At 54.7% G+C, this 21,823-nt stretch overlaps 1 protein-coding gene across 1 annotated transcript; it reads right to left on the reverse strand.

The window, feature by feature from the left end:
* Positions 1–1,241: 1,241 nt before the first annotated feature.
* On the reverse strand, positions 1,242–21,310 carry LOC124234480 (BPI fold-containing family B member 1-like). The gene is made up of 16 exons (XM_046651821.1): positions 20,846–21,310; positions 20,382–20,533; positions 17,716–17,857; positions 16,920–17,027; positions 15,862–16,008; positions 15,017–15,098; positions 12,022–12,085; positions 10,238–10,323; positions 9,061–9,240; positions 8,068–8,121; positions 7,426–7,584; positions 6,041–6,108; positions 5,112–5,157; positions 4,592–4,655; positions 3,552–3,628; positions 1,242–1,409 (listed from the first exon to the last, which is right to left on the reverse strand). The coding sequence occupies exons 1-16, from the start codon at positions 20,884–20,886 to the stop codon at positions 1,377–1,379; spliced, it is 1,503 nt and encodes a 500-aa protein (XP_046507777.1). The 5' UTR covers positions 20,887–21,310; the 3' UTR covers positions 1,242–1,376.
* Between the last annotated feature and the right edge of the window lie 513 nt (positions 21,311–21,823).

Below are 21,823 nucleotides of genomic sequence, written 5' to 3' on the forward strand. Positions count from 1 at the left end.
CCCACAGAGTGTGGCTGGGAGTCGAGGATACGTGGCCTGCACTGAGCAACTGCCCAGCAAGTGTTCGCGGGCCCTGGTGTAGGCGCCTCGCACAGGCTCCTGTCCTGGCCCCTCTGCGTCCCTCTCATCCCAGCCCGTGTCCTTTAGATTGGAGAAGCTCATCCCACTGCCTTCCCAGGCCGCCAGCCGTTCTGATGCCTGTTTTTGCCCTGAAGTTGGGGAATGCCTCTTCCTGAAACACCCACCTGCCCCTTCCTGCAGGGCTCCTCGTGTAACTGAAGGGCTCTGTATGCTGGGGCCGGCCCAGAGGCTAGAGAACAGGGGCCCTGTTGTCTGTCCTGAACCTGCTGGCATCAGAGAGGCCAGGGAGACAATGGCAGTCACGCACTGTCCAAGTGGGAAGGGCCTTCAGTGATAAGGCCCAGCATCCCGGAGGCCAGGTAACAGCAGTGACGATGACATCACCCACAGAGGACACTGTCTGAGCACCTTCCATGTGCCGGGAGCCCTTCTCTCTCATTTCATCCTCACCACAGCTGTCCAAGGTGGGGACATGATTCTCTCCATTTATAGAGAAGGAAACTGAGGCCCACAGAGGGGAAGCCACATCCCAGGGTCAACCAGCCATTGAGGGGCCAGGCCAGAACTCCAAGCCTGCCTCCAGAGTCACGCTGTTCAGAGCCCTCGACCCCCAACACTGCCAAGATCAACAAAACGTGCATCCCCCGCCAACGAGCTTGTCCCACCGTAGGTGTTCTTGAGGCCAACAGGGAGGGCACCACAGGCTTTCTTTTTTTTAAAAGATTTTTTTTTTTTATTATTTCCTTTTTCTCCCCAAAGCCCCCCGGTACATAGTTGTATATTCTTCGTTGTGGGTTCTTCTAGTTGTGGCATGTGGGACGCTGCCTCAGCGTGGTCTGATGAGCAGTGCCATGTCCGCGCCCAGGATTCGAACCAACGAAACACTGGGCCGCCTGCAGCGGAGCGCACAAACTTAACCACTCGGCCACGGGGCCAGCCCCACCACAGGCTTTCTTATTCCTGAAGCCCAGGGAGGTGGCTGAGACCCTGGACATTATCCACATGTGGTCTGATGTGGCCCACACAGAGCTCAGACATGGCCCCGACTGGCTCAGAGGGGCCTGAATGACCCAGATGTGGCTTGGATGTCCAGCCCCCAAGGCTGCTGGGGGCAGAAAGACTCCTGAGCTGGGACAAGGATGCACTCCAGACTACAGGAGTCACAGGCAAGTATTTATTTTTCACAGAGAGGGGCAGTCTACAGAGTTGGCTCCCACACTCCCACTGGGACCCAGCCCGCCCTGGATGGCCACCGCCCAAGTCTTCACCGGGAGAGAGGAGAGCGGTCCGGGGTTCTACGAGGAGGCCGGGGTGACCACGAGGGCATCCTGGAATCGGAGGAGAGAAGTCAAATGGGGATTTTCCCTCCTTCCTTGTGGTTTATGCCCGTTGGTCTTCCACAAGGTGACCACCGGCACTGGGGGTCATGATCCTGAACTCCCGCACACAGAACTCTGGGAAGGGTCAGAGGAGCAGGGTCTGCGTGTGAGCAGTGACGCTCTGCCCGGGTCGGGCCACAGGCAGAGCACCTGCACGCAGAGAGCGGGATTGTGCAGGGCTGTTGTCCCCAAGCCCGGATGACCCCCAAACTCCTCGAGAAGTTGTATAGAATGCAGACTCCTGGGGGTCCCCTGGGACCCAGCAGCTAAAATGTTGACAACGGTCTGCCTCTTTTTTTTTTTTGAAACTGAGTGTTATACAAGGAACTTAATCTATTAGATTTCCCCCAAAGTTTTATTATAATTTCCAAACATACAGTACAGCTGAAAGAATTTGCAGTGAACACTTGCATACCCACCGCCTAGATTCCGTTAACTTTTTAAACCACGCTTGCCTTATCTCCTGTCTATCCATTTATTCAGCCCTTTGACTCAATTTTAAAATATCATATTATAAAACTATAGAAAGGAAATCAATATGCTGATAGCCCAAAACAAATGAAGAGAGCAGAACAGGAAATTTGGAAACAGATCCAAAGAGTGAAATGATACCTTCCCAACACAAACTGCACGTGATGGATTTTGTTACGCAAGTTGATTTTAAAACGAGGAAAGTTGCGAAATGCCCCCCAAGGAGAGCTACAAGAAATGAACCAAGCTCCAGCCATCCAGTTTTGTGGACGCCACTTGTCCATCCAACAGGAATCCAGTGCAGTACGAATCTGAGATAAACTGCTTGCGTTATAATGGGACAATTGTAATGTCGTCCATTAGTGCATGACCTGTGTTTTCGGACATCTGCTGGGTCTTATGGATGAGGAAACTGGGCTCAGAGAGGCCAAAGGACCAGCCTGAAGTCCATGGCTAGAGAGAGGCAAGGCTGGGATTTGAACCAGCCCTCTGGTCCCTGAATCTAGACTCTCGACCTCTGTACCATCCACAGTACCGTTCTCATTATTCTCCATCACAGCCAGCTGAATGGTGGACACGGTTTTTGAGGTGGGCAGCTGATAATAAGTCAAATATTAATTTGCCTTTGAAGCCATTTAACAAAGCTTCCTACCCTCCTGCCAAATGCAATCCCATTGGGGGCATTTTTGAGACTTCCTTTCGTCTGTGGATTTCTCCAGAACTAAACAGCTCAGGGATTCAGTGGTACCAATCCACAGCTTTGGGGAAATCAGGAGTAATGAGAGTCAAAGGTTTGGTCCCAAGTCCTCCTTGGCCTTGGGTTGGACACCTTGACCATGGAAGGGTGGGCAGTCACCTGTGGATTTTCGTAATTGTTGATGAATACAAACTCCAAGAGGGCTGGGGTTTCATCTGTTTTGTTCGCTGCTGTGATCAGTGCCTGGCACACAGTAGGTGCTTAGTAACTGCCTGCTGGCTGGCTGACTGAGATGGCCCATCTCACCATCACTGGCTCTTGCAGAGGTTGGGGCTCAAAGCAGGGGGTTCTCAGGACAGGTACTGGGTGCCAGTCCCACTCTGCCACCTACTGGGAGTGTGACCTTGGAGATGGACTTGCCATCCTTGAGCCCCGGTTTGCCCGTCTGTAAAATGGGGATTGTAACGGGATCCACCGCATAGGGCGGGTGTGAAGACTGTGCGAGATGCTGCCTATACCCCAGTGCCTGGTACAAAGTTACGGGCTGTTAATATTATTCATGATAATACTTTGGGGTAGGGGTGATGCTGCTACAGCTCCCCTCCCAGCAGCTGCCACGGAGAGTCATTTGCTCAGCAAGCATTTATTGAGCATCGACTGCATGCCAGGCCTTACTGAATGAATGAACAAATGAATGAATGACAGATAGGGTGAAAAAGCTGGAGGTGTATTGACCCCAGGCCAGGATGGTCGCTCTCTTACACTTCCAGATGAGGAATTGAGACCCTGAGAGAAGAAGGGACTTGCCCAAGGTCCCCCAGGAGTGACCAGTGGAGCCAGGATAGGAACACAGGCCCCACCTCCCAGCCCAGGGCTCTCCCAGCGACTGTGCCCTTCCTGGGGCAGGACATGGCTCTACTCACGTTGGTCAGAGAACATGAGGCTGCCTCGAATCCCAAGGCCTTCACCATTGACACTGGGATCCTGGAACTTAATTTGCCTGAAATAACAAATGTGGTCAGACACTGGTGGCCGGCGGTGGCATTGGGCAGCCGCGGGCAGGCTCACAGTTCCGAGAGGAGGCTTGGGACCTGGCACGCCTGATTCAGACCATGCCTTCTGCCTCTGCTCACACATTCTCTGGCCCCAGCATCCCTCAGCCTCATCTCCCCACCCTTTGCCTCCAGCACTGGCTTCTGGCTGACTCCTCACATCCTCTCACGCTTCTGCTCCAGAGCCGTCAGGAGCTCCCATTATCCACAGCAGAGGGATCTATATTTTGACATCTCCAACTCAAATCAAATAAAGAAATGAAAAAGGCAGGGTTGGCCTAGGTTCCAAGTTCTCCCCATCCCCATGACTGGGGGCTTGATGAGAGTAATCCCACCTTTTCTCTTGGCTTCCACCCTAGTGACACAGATAACAATGCCAACGTCAGCTGTGGCTAAGAAACATTGAGCACCGACTGTCTGGCACCCCTTTTTGCTCCCTGCAAAATCATCTTCTTTATGCCTCTGAGGAAGGTACTCTTATTTCTCATTTTACAGATGGAGCAAGTGAGGCTCAGGATGACAAAGCAGCTTGTCTAAGGCCAGGCAGCCAGCAGGAGGGGCGTCAGGACTTGAACCCAGGCCTGCCTGAGGCACATGGAGTGTGCCCTGGTTGGCTGTTGACACTCTGTCTTTTCCTACTGTTGGCCTGTGAGGCCAGGCATCACCTGGTGCATCGTGGCATGCCTGGGCTCCGCCACGAGTAAAGGAGTGGGGCTGGGGAGTTGGGGATGGGAGAGGTCATTTCCAGCTGGATGACTGGGAAGGCTTCCTGGAGGAGACGGGATTTGAACCAGGCTCTGAGGCTGGACAGAAATGAATGCAAGGGGCCCCACATGGAGAGGAGGGCAGCAGAAGGAAAGCATTGCCCGTGAAGCCCCGGGGAGCATGTGGTGGGACAGTAAAGGACGCACCATTTTCATTCGGCAGCAGGGCGGAGGTGAGCATCTCAGCGGTGATGTCTTTCAGAAGTTCAGGCTGTGAGAGAAAGAACACCATCACCCTGACTGAATCTGGAGTCTTCCCAGCCATTCCATCTCGAGGGCAGCCAGGGGAGATGCTGGGACCCAGGTCCCCTGCTGGTCAGAGCTGCGAGGGCTCCCAGGGGACTGGAGAGGCTGGGGGTGGCACAAACTCAGCAGGCCCTGGGCCTGGGGGTGGGGGATTGGGGCAAATTAGAGAGATGCCCCCACTGTCCCACACTCAGGGGCTCCATGGCTCTGCTCTGTTCTGTTCCACTGCTCTGTTAGGCACTCAGTGAATGCCTGAGTCAGGAGGCTGGACTTTGTGGCTGATAATGGGGAAGCCAGCAAGCCCATCACGGGGCTGCCTGTGGGGGCCTCGTTCAAAGCAGGTCCTGAGCAATATATCTTTTTGAAATGGCCCATCCTGGGCTATCCTCTGTGTCTCCAGGGACCATCTGTTAATACTCACGTTGAACAGGCCAATGCCGGAGTTCATCAGGTGGATTCGATCGGTGCTGCAACAGAAGATGCCTGTGAGAATGGCCCCTCAGAGTCCATTCGTTTATTCAGTCCACAACTATGATTTGGGCACCTACTGCCCCAGGCACAGTGCAGGCTCTGGAAATATGGCCGTGGACCAAATAAAATCCTTGCCTCATGGAGCTTACATTGTAGTGGGGTGGCAGGGCAGAGAGAGGAAACAAATAGTGGCTAAAAGAGCAGAAAAATCACCCCCAGGAGTGAGGACCAAGGTGAATTGGGGAGCTCAGGCTTCTTCTAAGGGGGCACCTTGTTCCCAGCTCAACTATTTGCTGCCAGGTAGGAATGCAGGCCCACGGGGCTAGATATTCTGATCTTTATAAGTTGACAACTAGCTTATATTTAAAAAAACCTAACCCTATGCGGGCTGATCAAAACATATCTGAGGGCTCGACTGGTCTCAGGAGGCTCCAGTTCGCAGCCCCTGAACTCCCTCTGGGGCGGCAGGGGGACAGTGGGGCAGGGGAGAAGGTGGGCAGGCAGCTGGAGCCCTGCGCTGCTGGCCTGGGCTCCATGGGGCCTCAGTGTCCGGGCATGACTGTAGCTGCCTCTGTCTTGGAGGCATCCACAATGGGTGCCCAAGTCCAAGAAGATGGTGCTGGGCAGGCCGTTCGCATGGTCGGGGTCGGCCTGCCCCATGGCTGCTGCAAGGCCGCCTCCCTTTCCTTCCCTTTCTCTCATTCAGTGCCCAACAGCGGGACAGTCCAGGAGGGGCGGCCTCCCTGCGCATCCTGGAGCAACTTTCCCTGGAGGCCCACAAGCCAGAGGCTCGAAGCACTGGGCGTTTAAAGAACCCGATGGTCATGAGGCGAGACTCGTTCTCATCCCCAGAATCTTCATAATGATTCACCTGTTTACCTGATTTGATTAAGGTTGAGCATAAGTCGGTCACCTTTGGTGTAAAACCACGCTTCCGAGCTGGCTTCCTGCAACAAGAAAAGCCCAGGCCCCTTTCTTTTAAGAATATGCTGCAAGAGTGGGGTGTGGGGTTCTGCAAGGAGGCTCTGGGGTCAAGTTGACACGTCTGAATCTCAGCTACTGGCTCTGTGCCCTTGGGAAAGGGCTGGACCTCTCTGGGCCTCACTCTCCTCATCTGTTAAATGGGACAGTACCTCCACCCTCTCCCCATTGACAGATGACCGCATAGGACTGTTGTGAGGAACGAGGATGAAGATGATGATGACAGCAGGCAATATGCATGGAGCCCTCACTGTGTGTCGGGCATGGTTTTAAGAGCTTTATATGGTCATCTCCTTTGATCCTCACAACCTATGCAGTGGCTCCTATTATTACCCCATTGTAGAGGTGGGGAAACTGAGGGACAAAGATCAGTAAGCCTCTAGTAAATGTTAACCATTATTATCATGGGAAAGGTCAGAAGCTAAGCCAGGTCTCAAATGCGGGTGCCAAAGATAGACATCAACTTGGCCTGGGGCTGTGGTGAGCCTGAGGGCAGAGGGCCAGGCTCCAGCTCCAGGCCAGCTGCATGCAGAGAACAAGCTTGTTGTGCAGGCTGCCCTGGGTGGCCTTTTGAAAAGAGCCTGCCGTTGGCCACAGAAGGGCCAGGTCACCAGGGAGTGGGGCTGGCCCGGCAGTCCATTCCCACTGCTGGTCCGGCGATAGGAGTATCCTTCAAAGCAGGAAGCCAGGGCATCAAGCATCCTGTAGTCTGAAATTGTGTGTGGACAAACCGCACAGCTGTACATGGTAACCCTGCTGTAAGGAGAGTGTCAACATGAGCCTCCTTCTGCCCACCAGGTGCCACCCAGACTCCTTGGTTAGGCACAGTTCTGGCACCCAGCCATGAACCCTGCCTCATCTCTCTCTACCCTTCGCTCTCAGTAGTGGATACAGTGGGTGCCCCGCTCAGACCCCCTCCATAGGATGGGGCATCCATTGCTCAGCTGCTGAGTGCTGCTGCTAACAGCTCACCGCTGTCCCTTCCCTGGAGAGCGGCCCTCACTACATGGAGCTGCCCTGCTGGGAGGTCAAGTTCCTCCTACCCTGGGGCCGTTGGTGGCCAATGACTGACTCAGAAGGTGGGTACACAAGGCCCAGCTAATAAGTCACAGAGTCAGAGTCGGGCCCCCAAAGCTCCTGATTCTTGGTTGAGAGCTCCCCCACTCCCTCTCTGCTGGGTGACAAGAGAGGTGGAAACATTTAGCAAAGCAAGAGGGCTGGACAGGAGCAGTGGACAGGAGGCTCCCCAGGATGCTCCCGACGTCTCAGACGACTGAACTCACGATGCCCAGGGTGAAGAAGGGGCGGCGGACTTCACTGTTGGCAAACACTTCCAGCACAATCAACTGGGCCACCTTGGCTCTGCCCTGGTCCAGAAGGAGCTCTGGGGTCTCCTGAGTTACGATCTTCACGATCTGTGTGGGTCCAAGCTGATCTGCAACCTGGAAGGACATCACACCACCTGCGGCCTCCCACATGCCTCACCGTGGCTCACAGGCCCTGGGGGGCCCGACCTGCACCCACCTTCCTGGGCTTCCTGCTACTTCTCTGCTCTCCAGCCAGACTGTCCTTCTCTCAGATCCTGGAAGGGATTGTTGCTGCCCTCTCTGTCTGGAATACCCTTCCCTCCAGGGAGGCCCTCTCTAGTCTTCCAGACTGTGTCAGGCGCCCCAGTAACGCTCTCATAACCCCTAGAAGCTGCCCTGTTTTCACCACACTTGCAACCGAACTATTATCTGTCTGATTATTTGATTCGAGTCAGACTGTTCTGTTAGACTGAAATCTCCGTGAGGACAGGGACTTAGTCTGTCAAAGTCACCAGTACTGGAAGGAAGGAGGGTGGACCTATACATATTTTATTCCCCAGAGGCCAGTGGACAGACCCCAGCAAACACCCATCAAGCTGCAGATGGGAACAGACCTACCGTTTCACTGATCACCTTCATGCTCGACTTTAGCCGGAGGGCCAGCTCAGGAAGCTGAGGATGAGAGGAGACCAGAGCAGGTCAGCGGGCAGAGAGGCGAGACACACCTCCAGCAGCCCCACTGCTGGGAGCCCTGGAAAAGCTGGGTGGGCCTGGTAGTCCAGGCCACCTGTCTGTCACTGGTGGAAAACAGCCCTGTGTCAGCTGCTGTGGGGCATGGGGTCCCCGCCAGCCTGCACTTTCACTGTGGATTGGTGGTGGTTGGGGTCTGTGGGAAGCTCCCTGCTCGCAGAGGACATAGAGAAGTGACCGAGTTCTTACTGTGGTCATGAAGGTGGTTGTTGGTGACCACTCCTCCTGTCTCACCACCCCAGCCCCCTACCCTGAGTTCTAATCCTCAAGAGCTTGGTCACCTGTTGTCTGTCAATTGACCTGAAGTCCTGATGCCCTCACATAACTTTGGGCCAACCCTTCCCTCTCTGTGCCTCAGTTTCCTCATCAGTCACCCTGGAGGAGTGGCACACTCTGGTTGACATGAGGTACTGCTTGCTGTGCTGTGTTGATAAGGATTCTAAGGCTGTGCTGGCATCTAGGTTCCGTGGAAAGGAGGGCCCTGATCGATTAGTGATGTCTGCCGTGGGCCCCATAGTGAAGGGCAGGGGCACAACTGCCACGTCTGGACCACTCAGTATCTGACGCCTTTGGCTTGACAGGACTGTACTTGGTAGAGAAAGCAGGTGTATCAGGTTCCAGGGGGCAGAACTGGGATGGGGGATGGATGTCCCCAAGGGAAATTTTCAGCTTTAGATGTCTATGTCAGAGGCAAGGTCTGTTAGAGGAGGGGGTGAGCTCTCCATTACTGGAGGTGTTTAAACTGAGCCTGACAGGGGATTCCTGCTCAGGGGCTTAGGGGGTTCCTGTGCCCTGACTGATTCAGGATATTCCCATGATACAGCAGAGGTGGCCCCATCCTCTGTCCATGCTGAGGCTTACCACATAGTCCAACAGGACCATGAGTTCTTCCGGAGGGACCAAGGCAGCGACTGCAGCATTCACCACATCCTGCCTTATGGTGAGGCTGAAAGGTTCACCTTCCAGGGTGGGCATGGTCAGGGAGACTGCAGACTCATTGAACCACTTGGTCACTTTTCCCTGTGAGTCCAACAACTTGGCCTAAGGAGACACAGAGCAGAGAGTTGGCTGGGAACTTTAACTCCACAACTTACCCAGTAACAACCTAGAAGGAAAAGACACCATTCAGTCTGTTTCCCTTTTTGCATTTGCTGCCAGGAAGCTTAGCCTGGAATTCAACGCCTTGCCATAGGTGATGAGTTATCTCAGGTGCCAATCAACATCTACTCCACCTGACCCCTCAGATAACCTCTGACTTTTTCAAGCCTAGATGTCTTATTTGGCATTTAGATTTCAACTTAGATACCGGACAAACCCTTTGGATGAAGGGAAAATTCAAACTTGCAACAAAATGGATGGAAGTGTTTGATGCTGCAGTTTTCCAAAGGGTCCACGGAAGCTGGTCTGGGATTCTCGCTGCCCAGGTTGGCCTGGTCCCTCAGGGAGGCCAGCTCCAGTGAGGGTGCAGCCCCACAGTTTGCAGGGAGCTGAGTTACCAGGCTCCTGTGCAGTCTCATTTCATCCTCTCCTTGGTCACTATTATTATCTACATTTTACAGATGAGGAAACTGAGGCTCAGAAAGGTGATGAAAGTTGCCCAAAGCCACACAGCGAGGGAGCTGTGGAGCTGGGAGAGAGCTTAGGTCTGCGTGATCCACAATGTCTTGAGTGATCTGTCTCGATCCTGGGCTCTTGGTTCAAGGTGACCAGATATTTAGGGATTGGCAAGGGGCTCGCCCAGGAGAAAGACCAAGAGCCCAGAGCACACACTCCGGCCCCTGCCTGGGAAAATCAGGGTGGGGGACAGATCATCGGGGTCGAGATCTGTGTGTGGCCCTTGGATTCTACCTGCTGGCTTCCTCCATCAGAATGGTTTACACGGCACACGTTCAGCCTGTGAGATTTTCTAAATCAGCCTGTGTGTCCTTACTGTGACTGGCGTTTTTGCCCCTGAAACAGACCCATGGCGCCTGACCCTTGGTGGTCAGAGAAGGGCACTGAGGTCCCCACTTTACCCTCGAGGTCCCATGACACTCACCTGCAGGTGGAGCTGGATGACATCATGCTTGATGGCAGGAGACAGAAGGTCAAACTGCAAGTGGCCAGAGCTGAGGGAAACGGGCACTGCTCGGGACAGGAGAAAGTTCCATTAGGGCGGAGGGCAGTATCAGACAGGGCTGTTTGGGGGCTGCTTTCGACTGGGCTGCATCATTGCCCCGGGCGTGGGGGGTAAGTAGGGAGACGCAGGGGGAATGATGACACTGATGATGATCACGATGACATTCATGGAGCAGACGCAGAGCGCCAGATACCGGGCTGAAGCTCTACACGTGTTAGCTTGTAACCCTCACAGTAACCTCAGGAGGTGGGTCTCATCATTACCCCCATTTCACAGATGCGGAAACCGAGGCTCAGGAAACTGAAATGACTTGCTCCACGTCACAGTGTGAAAGGATCTTAACCTCGTCGGTCCTACGCCAAAGTCCTGGTTTGGAACAAAATTGACCTATTGCTTATAACTCTCCGCCTCCCCCATCAGACTGATTTGCACCCCTACCCGGGCGGGGTCTGGGTCTGTCCATCACATCCCTTGAGGTGGCCTTGGCATTCCCTCCTCAGGCTCCAGGTGGCGGCAGCATCTCATCTGCCCTGCTGTTCTGCGGGAAACCCGGAGGTCCGCTGAGGGGCCCATGGCCCCCAACACCTCCTCTCCCTCCCCAGACCTCCAGCCCTGCCCCTGGGGGACAGAGGAGCCAGATAGACTTCCGTTTGACCCCAGTGGCCTTGGCTAGTCTCTTCTCGCCCCTGAAACTGTTTCCTCACCTTACAATGGGGGTAAAATAATAAAACCCGCCTCAGGTTGTGCAGGACTGGTGCCCAGTAAAGCGGCTCAGATCGGAATGACACCAGACTTGGAACTTGAAGAGTTGAGTTTAAGGTTTCTCCTGTCACTAATTTCCTCTGTGAACCTGGACAAATGACTTAATTTCTCTGAGCCTCCATTTCCTTCTCTGTGAAGTGGGTTGTGATCACGAGCTCATGGAGCTGTCTGCAGAGTCAGCCAGTGTCCATGAAATACCCAGCCCAGCGGGGCTCCGCGGGGGCTCCATGCATATCGATTCCGTCTCCTCTCCCCCTCCTCTCCGTCGCCCTTTACAAGAGCTTCTTCAGATCCCAAGAGGAGACGGTAGAATTGTCCTCTTCCCACCAATTCTCTCTGAGAAGTCCGAGCACGGCAGAATTCCGAGGTGGGGGCAGAAGCCTGCGTCGTCCCATCTCTGCTACTCTTGGGGAGGGAGAAGTGACCTCCTTCCTGAGCACACATCTTGTCTCCTCCCTGGTTCCTTCTTCTCTAACAGGTTACAGTGGTGGCTGTATCATTCACTCATTCACTCATTCATTCATTCATCCACTCAGCACACACTTGTAAGCACTTCTCCATGCCCGGCAGAGCACCTGCTGTGTGCCTGGAACTTTCCCGTAATCTTTTCATCCTCGCTAACAATCTTGTGAGGTAGAGAGTTTAGGCCCATTTTATGGATGAGGGAACTGAGGATAAGGAAGTGGAGCTGGCTTTCCCAAAGTCACGGACTGCGTCGATGGCAGAGTTTGCATTTGAGCTTGGGTTCAGCTGCTGCCCCCGCTGGCTCACATAAAAACCTGCACATAGTAGGTACTCATGAAGCCACAGTCGTGAATTCCTGTCTGCTCCTCCAACCTGCTGCTCAGGCCTGCCTGGGGAGGCCCGCCCTGGGCAGAGGCAGGGCCGGGGGGCCGGCTCAGCAGCAACGTAAAAGAGACGGGAGAGAGTGGTGCACTCACCCCTCACCAGGCGCAGGAGGTCCTCATGCATGTCCTCAAAGGCTGCCTCGATCACGGGACACAGCTGCAACAGCACAAACGCAGGGCCTCCATCAGCGAGGGGCCAGAACACAGCCCCACAGTGACCCGTGCCCAGCCCACCAGGCCTGAGTCCCACCATTGTGCCCATGGCCAGCCAAGTTTTCATCCTTGGGGTTGAGGAGTCAGTGGTTCATCCCCCAGAGCCATCCCTGCTGCTCAGAGCCCACCCTGGCCCCCAGTGTCACCTGGGACTTTTTGCAATGGTTTGTCCCTTGCCCTATGTCCAGGGTGTGCCCGGCTCGCCAGCTGCCCTTGACATCAGACTCCTTGTCTTGTTCATGAGATCCCATGTTTTCCGTGAGAGGAAAATGGAGAATTCATTCCTTCATTCACTTACTCATTCAACAAATCGTTGCTGAGTTCTTTCTGCATGTTAGACTCTAGCACAGAGGCCAGCAAGACACACCCGGCCAGACTCACGGACTATCTCTTTGTGCCCATTGAGGGTTTCGAGCCCCAACACGTCCCTTTGCCCACTGAACTCTTCTCCCCTCAAAACTGCCAGCGGTTCTCAACAGGGGAGGGTTTTGCTCCCCAGGAGACATTTGGAAGTTTCTGGAGACAGAACTAAAAGTTGTCACAACTGGAGGGAGAGGGTGTGTTACTGGCATCTGGTGGGGAGAGGCCAGGGATGCTGCTAAACATCCCACAACGCACAGGACAGCACCCTCCCACAAAGAATTATCTCGCCCAAATGTCAGCAGTGCCGAGGGTGAGAAACGCTGGCCTAACCTAACTCTGGTCGCACCTGTTCTGCTTAAGGAGGGGCTTGCACATTTGACTCACTTGCCCTTGGGGCCCAAAGGCCTCGTCCTCTGGTCTAGGCAGCCCATTTTCCAGGGCAGTGCTCTGAGACTTTGTCATTTTGTCTTGGGTACAATTTCCCTAGTGGAAGAACTTCTGGAAGAACTTACTCTCAAGAAAGGACAATGCCCTTTGAGAAATGTTAACTTTTTCTCTGAAAACCCGTTCCCTGCTCCAGGCTGCTCTGCCACCCAGAACCCAGGGAGGGTGGAGGAGTTGGGCTCAGAGGCTCCCAGCATCCACTGCTGAGGGACCGTCTGTTCCCCGTGGGAAAGTTGTCCCTGGCCATCTCAGCACCTTCTCCCACAATTCCCTGTCCCTCACTTGCACCAGTGGATCTCAGCTCTCCTACACATTAGGATCTCCAGGGAGCTAGAATCCTGCGGGACACTAGGGCCTCACCCAGACCACTTACACAGGCGTCTCTGGGGTGTAGCCCAGATATCTGCGTTTTTAAAAGCCTTCCCAGGAGGTTCTGATGTGCACCTGGAGTTGGGACCCACATATTTGCACTGAAAGGGCCTTCGGCATTTTCTAGATGGGCTCCTGCCAGATTTAAACATGGGGTGCCTGTTCCCTTCATGCCAGATGAAATATTCATATGACCGTCATATCAAATCCAGTGAATCATGCTGGGAAACCATGATCATTAATGGAATGCCAGTTTTCTCATGTTGTTCAATATATTTGGCTTTTCACCCTTGAAAACAGATATTAGGTAAAGAACATTTTATAATCCCAAGTTCTTGCCATCTTTTCTAGTAGGAAATACATTTTTAGCTATTAAAGTATGATGCCAGTTAAACTATAATTTTGTGGAGGCTGGGAAAAAATTTCCTGCTGGGCCCTACTTTAAGAATCTCCCACCGTTAAATAGAAAAAGTGATTTGTTAAAAGGAAAAATACCTCACATAACAGAAGTCCAATTTTACAAAGTTACTTACTTTCAGATTCCTTTATAAAGGCTCTCTAGAATGGCTTAGTAACGTATTAAACATGCTACAGTTATGACAATATTATGACTGTCGTACAATGGCATAGAAACTAGACATAACTTAAGGAATACCCAATAGTATTGATCCCAAGTGCAGCCACGTAAAAGTCTGCGTGCTTGTGGATGGGGATTGGAAGGCAAAATGCAAAAGGGAAAACAGCAGCCAAGTTACAGTGGAAGAATTCCACGTACTTTCCCCCCAAAGTTGTTTTAGTTATCACATTGTCTTTTCAATTCAAAATAGTCTTAGCGTAATAAACTTATCAATTATCTGAGGAGGTGTTTTGAACCCCAGGATGCCCACTGCTGTGACTGCATCTTGGAATTTACAGTGGGACTCAATGGTCAAAGTGGGTGAATCCAACTTAAAGAGTTTTAGTTCACCTGTGACATATAAGGGCCATGTGAAGTGAGACTGACTTGTGTTTACTGACTCAGAAAAATAAACCCAGAAGGACCTGGTGGGCAACAGACCCCTGAAGACCACAGATTGGTGCGAGACACTGACTGGTATTCTCGAGCCAGCTTGTACCAGTTTGCAAGGAACAATGGCTACATTTGGGGGAATTTCTGAGCTGTGTGCTAAATCCAGACATTACTAAAAATTAAATTATGTAAACTTACAACTAAATTAATTATGCTAAAAGTAGAGTTAATGAAAACTCAAAACTCATTCGTTCCTAATTTTTGTTACATTTTCCTATTATCTATTGCTCTTGAGGATATTTATGTCTATCGCATCAGTATGGTGGAAGTACCATAAAGTAGCGTGCTGCTATGCACTTCTTCCCAACTCTGCTCAATGGCATCATGCTAGTAGCTTGAACTGGCCGTGGAGGTTTATACCAGAGAAATCCTCAAATGCTACAATCAGGGCTCTCTGCCCTCCAGAGTCAGCTGTTAACAATTTGTCAGCACATCACTGATCAAGGTCTCCTGGTGGACTTCTGGCAGCTCCGTTAGCTCGACCTCAATGATCCATTGCTGAAAGAATGATCCAGGCGCTGAAGTCCCCCCTCCAGGAGACACAGGTCCCTAAGCACCAGCTTGCAGTTCCACCCCAGCCCCGCGGGGGGAGCAATCTTTGCAGGCCAGAGGGGCCCTGACTCCACTCACCTGGCTTTTCACCAGCGTGGGCAGGGTTGGCACCAGGAAGCTCATGACCTTGTCGGCTAAGGAGTTGACCAGGAAGGAGAAGCTTCCGGAGGGGAGAAGGGGAGAGAGATTAGGAAGGGTCAGAGATGGTCACCTCTCCCCCGTTTCACAGAAGGGGAGACAGAGTCCAGGGCAGGAAGGAACCTGCCCAAGGTCACACAACCTGTCAGAGATGGGCTGGGAGTAGAGTCTACACCCTGGGCCAGGTGTAGACGGTGGCAGCGTTCTCAGGGAGCAGGGGCTGGGCGATGTCTCTAGAAGTTTGTGCCCCACACTGGGATGCTGGCAGCGGTGTTCTCCCCATGCTCCTGCTAAGGAGGAGGGGAAAGCACCTGCCGTGTGCCCCACCTGTGCTGAGTGCTTCACGGCTGTGGTCTGATCTGATCCTCTGCCTCTGCTCTGGACGGGGAGGCACAGGGAGGCGGCTTGCCTGGCGTCAACCAGGCAGGACATGAAGGAGATGCGTCTGCCTGACCCCTAGGCATGTTTTTCCCCATGGACCCACCCAAGCTGGCCTGCGGTGCTTTGAGGGGCCCTAGGAAGCCCCTCCTCACGTCCTCTCCACGTTTAAATGTTTGCCCCACTTCCCTGCATGATGCCTGAAGTCCCACCATTATGACTTTCATCCTTGATGTCTTGAACTTTCTTTGGCATCACACATTCCCTGGAAGGAGCCCCAGATCAAGAGTCGGGAGGCCCTTTCTTTCTCTAGGCCTCAGTGTTCTCCATCTGTAAAATGGGTATGGCCACCACCTGGCTTCCCTCCCAGGCGTGGAGGGAGCCCGGCGGGAGGTGCTGGCACTCACCGACGGAGCAGGCTGAGGCGCAGGCTCCCCTGACTGTTGGAGCAGTTGCGGAGGACAAGAGTGCCGCCCCTCTCGCTGGTCTCCACTCGGATGATGGCCTGGGCCTCCGTCTCCATGTGCATCTCCACAATACTCTTGACCAGGGGCCTGGGGGTGGAGGTGCCCGATGCCGTGAGCACCATCCCAGCGCCAGGCTGGAGCAAAGCTGGTGTCCATCTCTGTCTTCCGGCTCTCTCACCGCCCTTCTCAAGCTCCTTTGCTGGGTTCTCCTCATCTCCCCAATTTTTTTTTATCCCAGGCTCAGTTTGTGATTCCTCTCCTGGTTTAAATCCTCTGCATTTTCCAACAGATTCCAAACTTATACCCTACTCCTTACTCAGGCGTCTCAAATTTAACGCGTACAAAACGGAACCGCGATCCTTCCCAAACTGCTCCTCTCATGGCCTTCCCCATCTTGGTAGCTGGCCACTCCGTCCTGCCAGCTGCACAGGCAAAAGCCTTGGAGTCAGCCTTGGCTCCCCAGTCTTTCTCTCTCTCCCCCCTCATTCAATCATCTTGAATCCTGTTGTCTTTACCTACCTCCAAACCAGAAGCTGACCACTTCTCACCGCCTTCCTGCCCCCAAACCCTGGGCCGACCTGTCACTGTCTCCCCCTGAATTATTGCGGTGGTCTCTGGATGGCCTCCCTGCCTCCACTCTTGCCCCGTACACAGCAGCCAGATGGATTCTTTAAAAATGTTACATCATGTCATGTCCTTCCTCTACTGAGAACCCTCCATGACTCCCATCCTACTTGGTAAAACCACTCCTCACCTTGGCCCACAAGGCCCTGTAAGATCTGGCCCTGGCTGCCTGCTGGCTTCACCTCCCACTTCTCTCCCCCTCCCCCCTGCTTTGCCATTCTTTGAACAAGGCAAGCTGACTCATGCCTCAGGGCCTTTGCACTTGCTCTTCCCTCTGCTTGGAACTCTCTTTTCCAGATACCTCCATGGAGGAAAGGGAGGAATGAGTGGATGAACCTACCAGGCCCGCTGTGCCTGACCGAGGGGACACTCACGTGTTGAATCCAGCTACCATGTCCAGAGGTACCTTGACCACCAGCTCCTGGCCGTCGGCTGAAGGTTGTATCTGCAGCTGGAGGATGTTGGCTGAGGTGACTTTCAGCCTGGATGGGATGCAGAGAGATGAGATTCACGCCTCACGCTCAATTATCACCCCCAAACCTGCTCTCCTCCATCTTTCCTGTCTGCCTGGTGCCCAGTCAGTAGCTGGACCCAAGTCCTGTCCACTGACTCTTCCCTAGCATGGTCTTTCCATCCCTCCCCTCCACTCCTGCTCACAGCACCCCTTGGCTCCCTCCACTCCACTTAGGAGAGGAATCCCTGCTCCTTGGGCTGACCTGTAAGACCCTCTGGGATCTGGCCCTGCTGACCTCTCAGTCCTCACCTTGGGGTTTGAGCTCCAGCCATCTGACCAACTCTCCCCCTCTCCCTTTGCCCAGGCTGGTCCCTCTGTCTGGAGCGCCATTGTCTTCTTGTCTCCTGGTGAGCATGGAGTCATTGGCTCACCTGTGACCTCCATCCACTAGGAAGTGTCACCTTATCCCTTCACCCTCCCACCCCAGGCGACCCTCATCTGGGGTCCCCCGTTAGGGTTCCTGTGTCAGTCTCTAATGGTTTGTTAACTCCTCTGGGAGCTTCTCAGGGAGGGACTTCATTGCTCCGTTCCTCACGGTCAGGCACAGGGCTGACACTAGTTGATGCTTGTGGACTGATCGATTGAGCAGGCAAAGCGTGTCCTGGGCAGGGGTGTGGGGAAGGAGCCAGCTCCCAACGTGGTTCCGCTCCACCTACCAGATGATATACTTCATGAGGAAGGTCACCAGGCTGCCTAGAATGGGGTTGCCCCCGGCCGGCTTCTCCCGCATGGTGCTGAGCAGCGGCAGCCGCCAGAGGATGTCGACAGCATCATGGTCCTCCAGCTTCTGTGTCAGCTCTGGAGGCAGAGCCCAGGGATTAGGGCCCAGCAGGTGGGGCAGGAAGGATGGCTTGGCAGGGGCTCAGGCTGGGAGGGGGCATCACTCAGGGCTACTCAGACTTGGGCAGAAGGCGAGGGTATGGATGGCTCCATCCTGACCATCCCCACTGTGTACCTGTGGCCTCTAGGATGATGGCCCAGATGGGTCATTTTCACGTGAGGATTGAGGCTGGGGCACTGGGGGGACCATTCACACCCCTGAGCATTGTGAGCATCGGGCTGGCTCATTGGCCAGTACACCCAGGACACGGACCTGCATCCCTCCCACCTGCCAGCGGCAAACACTTCCGGAGTCAAGAGGTGGAGGATCCATGAAGCCCTTTTGGGGACCGTTTTGCCACCAAAACACGCTTGCTAACAATATTCTGCATCCACATCCTATGGGCCCGTTGGCCAAAGAGCCTCAGGTGCTGAGCAGAGAGAGGTCGAAATAAGAGCCCTGGGGTCTGATCCCTTCGGGGCTTTTCCCCTGGCAGCCAGACCCCATTTGGCTTGTGCGCAAAGCAGGTCAGAAGCCTGGAGAGGTGATGCTCCGAAACAGCCTTCAGCCACTGACTGATGGGAACTGGTCATAAACACCCAGCTCTCCCAGCTCTCTGGCAGGATGACTCAGATGTGTGTGCCCCCCTGTGCCCAGAGTCCCTGTGTGTTTTTACCTCTCAGCAACAAAGCCACACTTTTTGCCTGCCTCGTGACAATGACACTGGGCCCTGTCAATAGTCCTCCTTGGCCAGCTGGCACAGTGTTAAGCTGTGTCACTAGAGGCTCTGGAAGGACAGGAAGGAGGAAGGAGCTTGCCCTCCTGGCCCTGGGTGCTCCTGTCCCCAGGCTGCTGTGGTGTCACTGCCCAGGGCTGCGTGCTCTGCAGCTCTCCTGAGGGCAGCTTGTGACTCCTGCGGGCACCCAGCTCCCCCAGACAGCTTCACAGAGAGCTTCCCAGGGAGCCGACGGCAGCCCCTTTCCTCGGGGCAGCTTCCCAGAGAAGCCGGTCAGCGCCCTGGTAGGCAGTTTGCCCGCTAGCCTCAGCCCGCCCCCTGTGGGCCAGCTCTGACCTGGGACGGCTCAGGGCGTTTCTCCACCAGCCAGTGGGCTTCAACCACACTCTCCCCCTGAGGCTGGGGAGGGTTCTGCCCTCCAGCTTTCTTCTGTCCTTGGATTAGACCCCATCCCCCATCCCTAGGGTATCCTTTGGACCCTTTTTTCCTTCTCAGCCAATTCCCCATTACTCCATCCCCTGCTCATAATTCTTTGTACAAACTTATCTGTTGGGCTTACTGTGTGGGTCCTGCCTCCTGACGACCCCAACTCACTCATCGCCCAGACTTCCAGCTCCCAGTGGCACGTGGCTTGCTCTCACCTGCCTTGCTTCCCACTCTCCTGCAGGGTTTCCTGGAGTCACTTCCTAAGCCACCCCCTTGTCCACAGCTCCTCGACGCAGATTCTGCTGCTGGGGAAACCTAACCCACGGCTGCTCATCTCCAGGCTCCTTCTGGCTGAAGTTCCCTGTGCTTGTGATTCGCAGCATGGGCCCAGGGCACCCCTGCCTCTCTGCTCCCGGTCCCTGCTCAGGGATCCCTCCTCTGGGGGCAGCGCCTGTGTGGCCCTACAGGACCGGGCCCTGCCCCTGCCCATCCAGCCCAGGCCTGGCCCACTGCATGCAGAGGGCTGGTCTCTGAGTGCTTTACATGGACCTCCAGGGCCGACTGATTGTCATCCTCCTGGGGGACAACGTTCTGGAGCAGAGGTTCTCAGCTGAGGCGATTCCATGCCCTAGGAGACATTTGACAACCTCTGGAGACATTTCTGGTGCTCACAACTGGGCAAAGAATGGTGCTAAACATCCTAGAAGGCACAGGACAGCCCCCGCCCACTGCAGAGCTATTTGACCCACAGGGTCAGAACCGCTGGGGTCAAGAAGCCCAGCCTTAGAGTTCACAAAAGCTTTTGTCACTTCCTATCCTATTGGACGATCCCAACAACCAGTGATGCAGCCCCTCTTATTTGTTTCCAGAGGAGGAAACCGAGGTTCGGGGAGTTGCCCAGGGCCACAGAGCTGGAGGGCGGCAGAGCTGCGCCTGAGCTGCAGGCCACCAGAGTCCTAGCTGAGGGTCTGCGCTCCGGGACTGCTTGCACACTGGGTCCCCCTCTGAGGGGGTGTGCTGGCGGTGGGCTTAGAGGACAGCAGTAGGGGGACAGCTGCACCGTCGCACGCAGCACCACACATCCCTTCTGCAGGCCACGGAAGCTCACAGTGGCTGGGTTTGGAATCATGGATTTTAAGAAGGGATCTTGGAATTGTGGACTCTTGAGACCATAGACACCCCCAACCTTTATAACTCATCCACTCGAGTCTCACTGTGGACCTGGGAACCCAGCTGTGCCTTGCATACCTCCAGTGATGGGGAACTCCCTCCTTCCTTTGGAGGGCTGCTCCACCTGCCCCTTGCCTTATGGTGCTGAGGACTGGGTGACCAAGACTTACTTCCTTCAATGACTTCTGGGCTGAGGCTGAGAACCGCAGCAGGGCTGAGGGTGGCTCGGACCAAGGTGGCTGCCAGCAAACCACAGAGGGCGAAGGTCCATGGACCGGCCATCTTCCTGGGGTCAGTAGTAGCAGGTGGCAGGCATTGGAACCTGGGGTGAGCACAGAGGGCCCTGTTGGACAGCACAGAGGCCAAGGGCAGGCCCACCATGCCTGGTGACGTGGGGCACGGAGTCCAGGAGAGGCTGTCTGTTGAAGTGGTTAGGAGAATGGGCTCTGGAGCCCAACTCTTTGGGTCTGTGTCCTGCCTCTGCTGCCAGGTGCTCTTTGTGTGGCCTTAAACAATCAGCTTAACCTCTCTGTGCCTCAGTTTTCTCATCTGGCAAGTGGGCATAATGAAGTAGTGCCCTTCGTCATGGCGTTTGGACGTAAACCCTTCCTGGCCCAACCTCGGCCAACCTCACCTCCTGCTTATTCCCCTCTTGCTCTCTGAAGTCCCCGTCATTCCGACCTGCCTGAGGTTTCCAGAACACACATGTTCCCTCCTGTGTCTGTGCCTTTGTGCCTGCTCTTCCTGCTTCCTGTAATGCTTTTCCCCTTTCTTATCTGCCTGCTGAACTCCTATTCGCCCTCAGGACTCTGCCCATGTGTCCCTTCTCTGAAAGCTCTCCCTCTCCTTCCGCCTGAGACCCTGGACGGCACTTGGAGAGATGTTGCCCTGGGCCGGGGGTGTGCCCAGGACAGGAAGTTTGGTGGCAGGAGGGAAATGAGAATTCAGGTGTAGGACGGCTGTTTGCTTAATCTGCAATCCTAAGAGGGCTGAAGAGGGAGCAGGCGGCTGTCTGGAGGCAGGGAGAGAAAGGTAGAGAGAGGGAGAGGCCTGGGCATCTCCTGGGAGGGGAGCTGGGCTGTTCTGGCCCCTGGCTGCTCTGTCCCCTCCACGGGGCGGAGCGGCAGCAACTGCAACCTGGTCCTGAGCTTCCAGCTTGCGCCCTGGCTCTGCCTCCAAGCCCCCATGGGAGCTCTGCCCTCTGTGGACTGTCCTGCTTGGGGGAGGGAAGATGCTGACTTGCTCGGCTCCCACGTGGTTCTTGTTGCTAAAGACGACGTGGTGTCCCGATGACACATGTCTCCGTGAGCTGGAGCAGTGGGGGCCCTGTGAGACACCTGCATAATGACTCCACAGTGGCCTCCTGACCAGGCCTTGAACTCCAGAAGGGCGGGTGGGTCCACTTGCCCCCACTGTGTCGCCAGCTCCCGGCATGGGGCCTGGTACACAGTGGATGTTTAATAAACGAATGGTTGCTGAATGACTGAACGGCCTCAGGAGCCCTGAAAAAGGGGGATCTGAGTCTGCTACATGGGGGAGGTCTGGGTCGTGGGGACCCTGTCAAGTCACAGGACCCCCATCCCTGAGTGTCAGGAGGCCTGAGGGTGCAGGA

Source organism: Equus quagga, unplaced genomic scaffold, assembly GCF_021613505.1.
Source record: "Equus quagga isolate Etosha38 unplaced genomic scaffold, UCLA_HA_Equagga_1.0 80792_RagTag, whole genome shotgun sequence".
NCBI classification, from domain to species: Eukaryota; Metazoa; Chordata; class Mammalia; order Perissodactyla; family Equidae; genus Equus; species Equus quagga.

Bases quoted from the DNA above. Each gene is read 5' to 3' on its own strand.
- LOC124234480 (XM_046651821.1), bottom strand. From the start codon at position 20,886: ATGACGGGGACTTCAGAGAGCAAGAGGGGAATAAGCAGGAG. The intron at 16,009-16,919 runs GTGAGTGTCCCC...CTCCACCCCCAG, and splicing joins ATGGTAGCTGGATTCAACAC to GCCCCTGGTCAAGAGTATTG. The intron at 1,410-3,551 runs GTGAGTAGAGCC...CTCCGATTCCAG, and splicing joins CCTCATGTTCTCTGACCAAC to GATGCCCTCGTGGTCACCCC.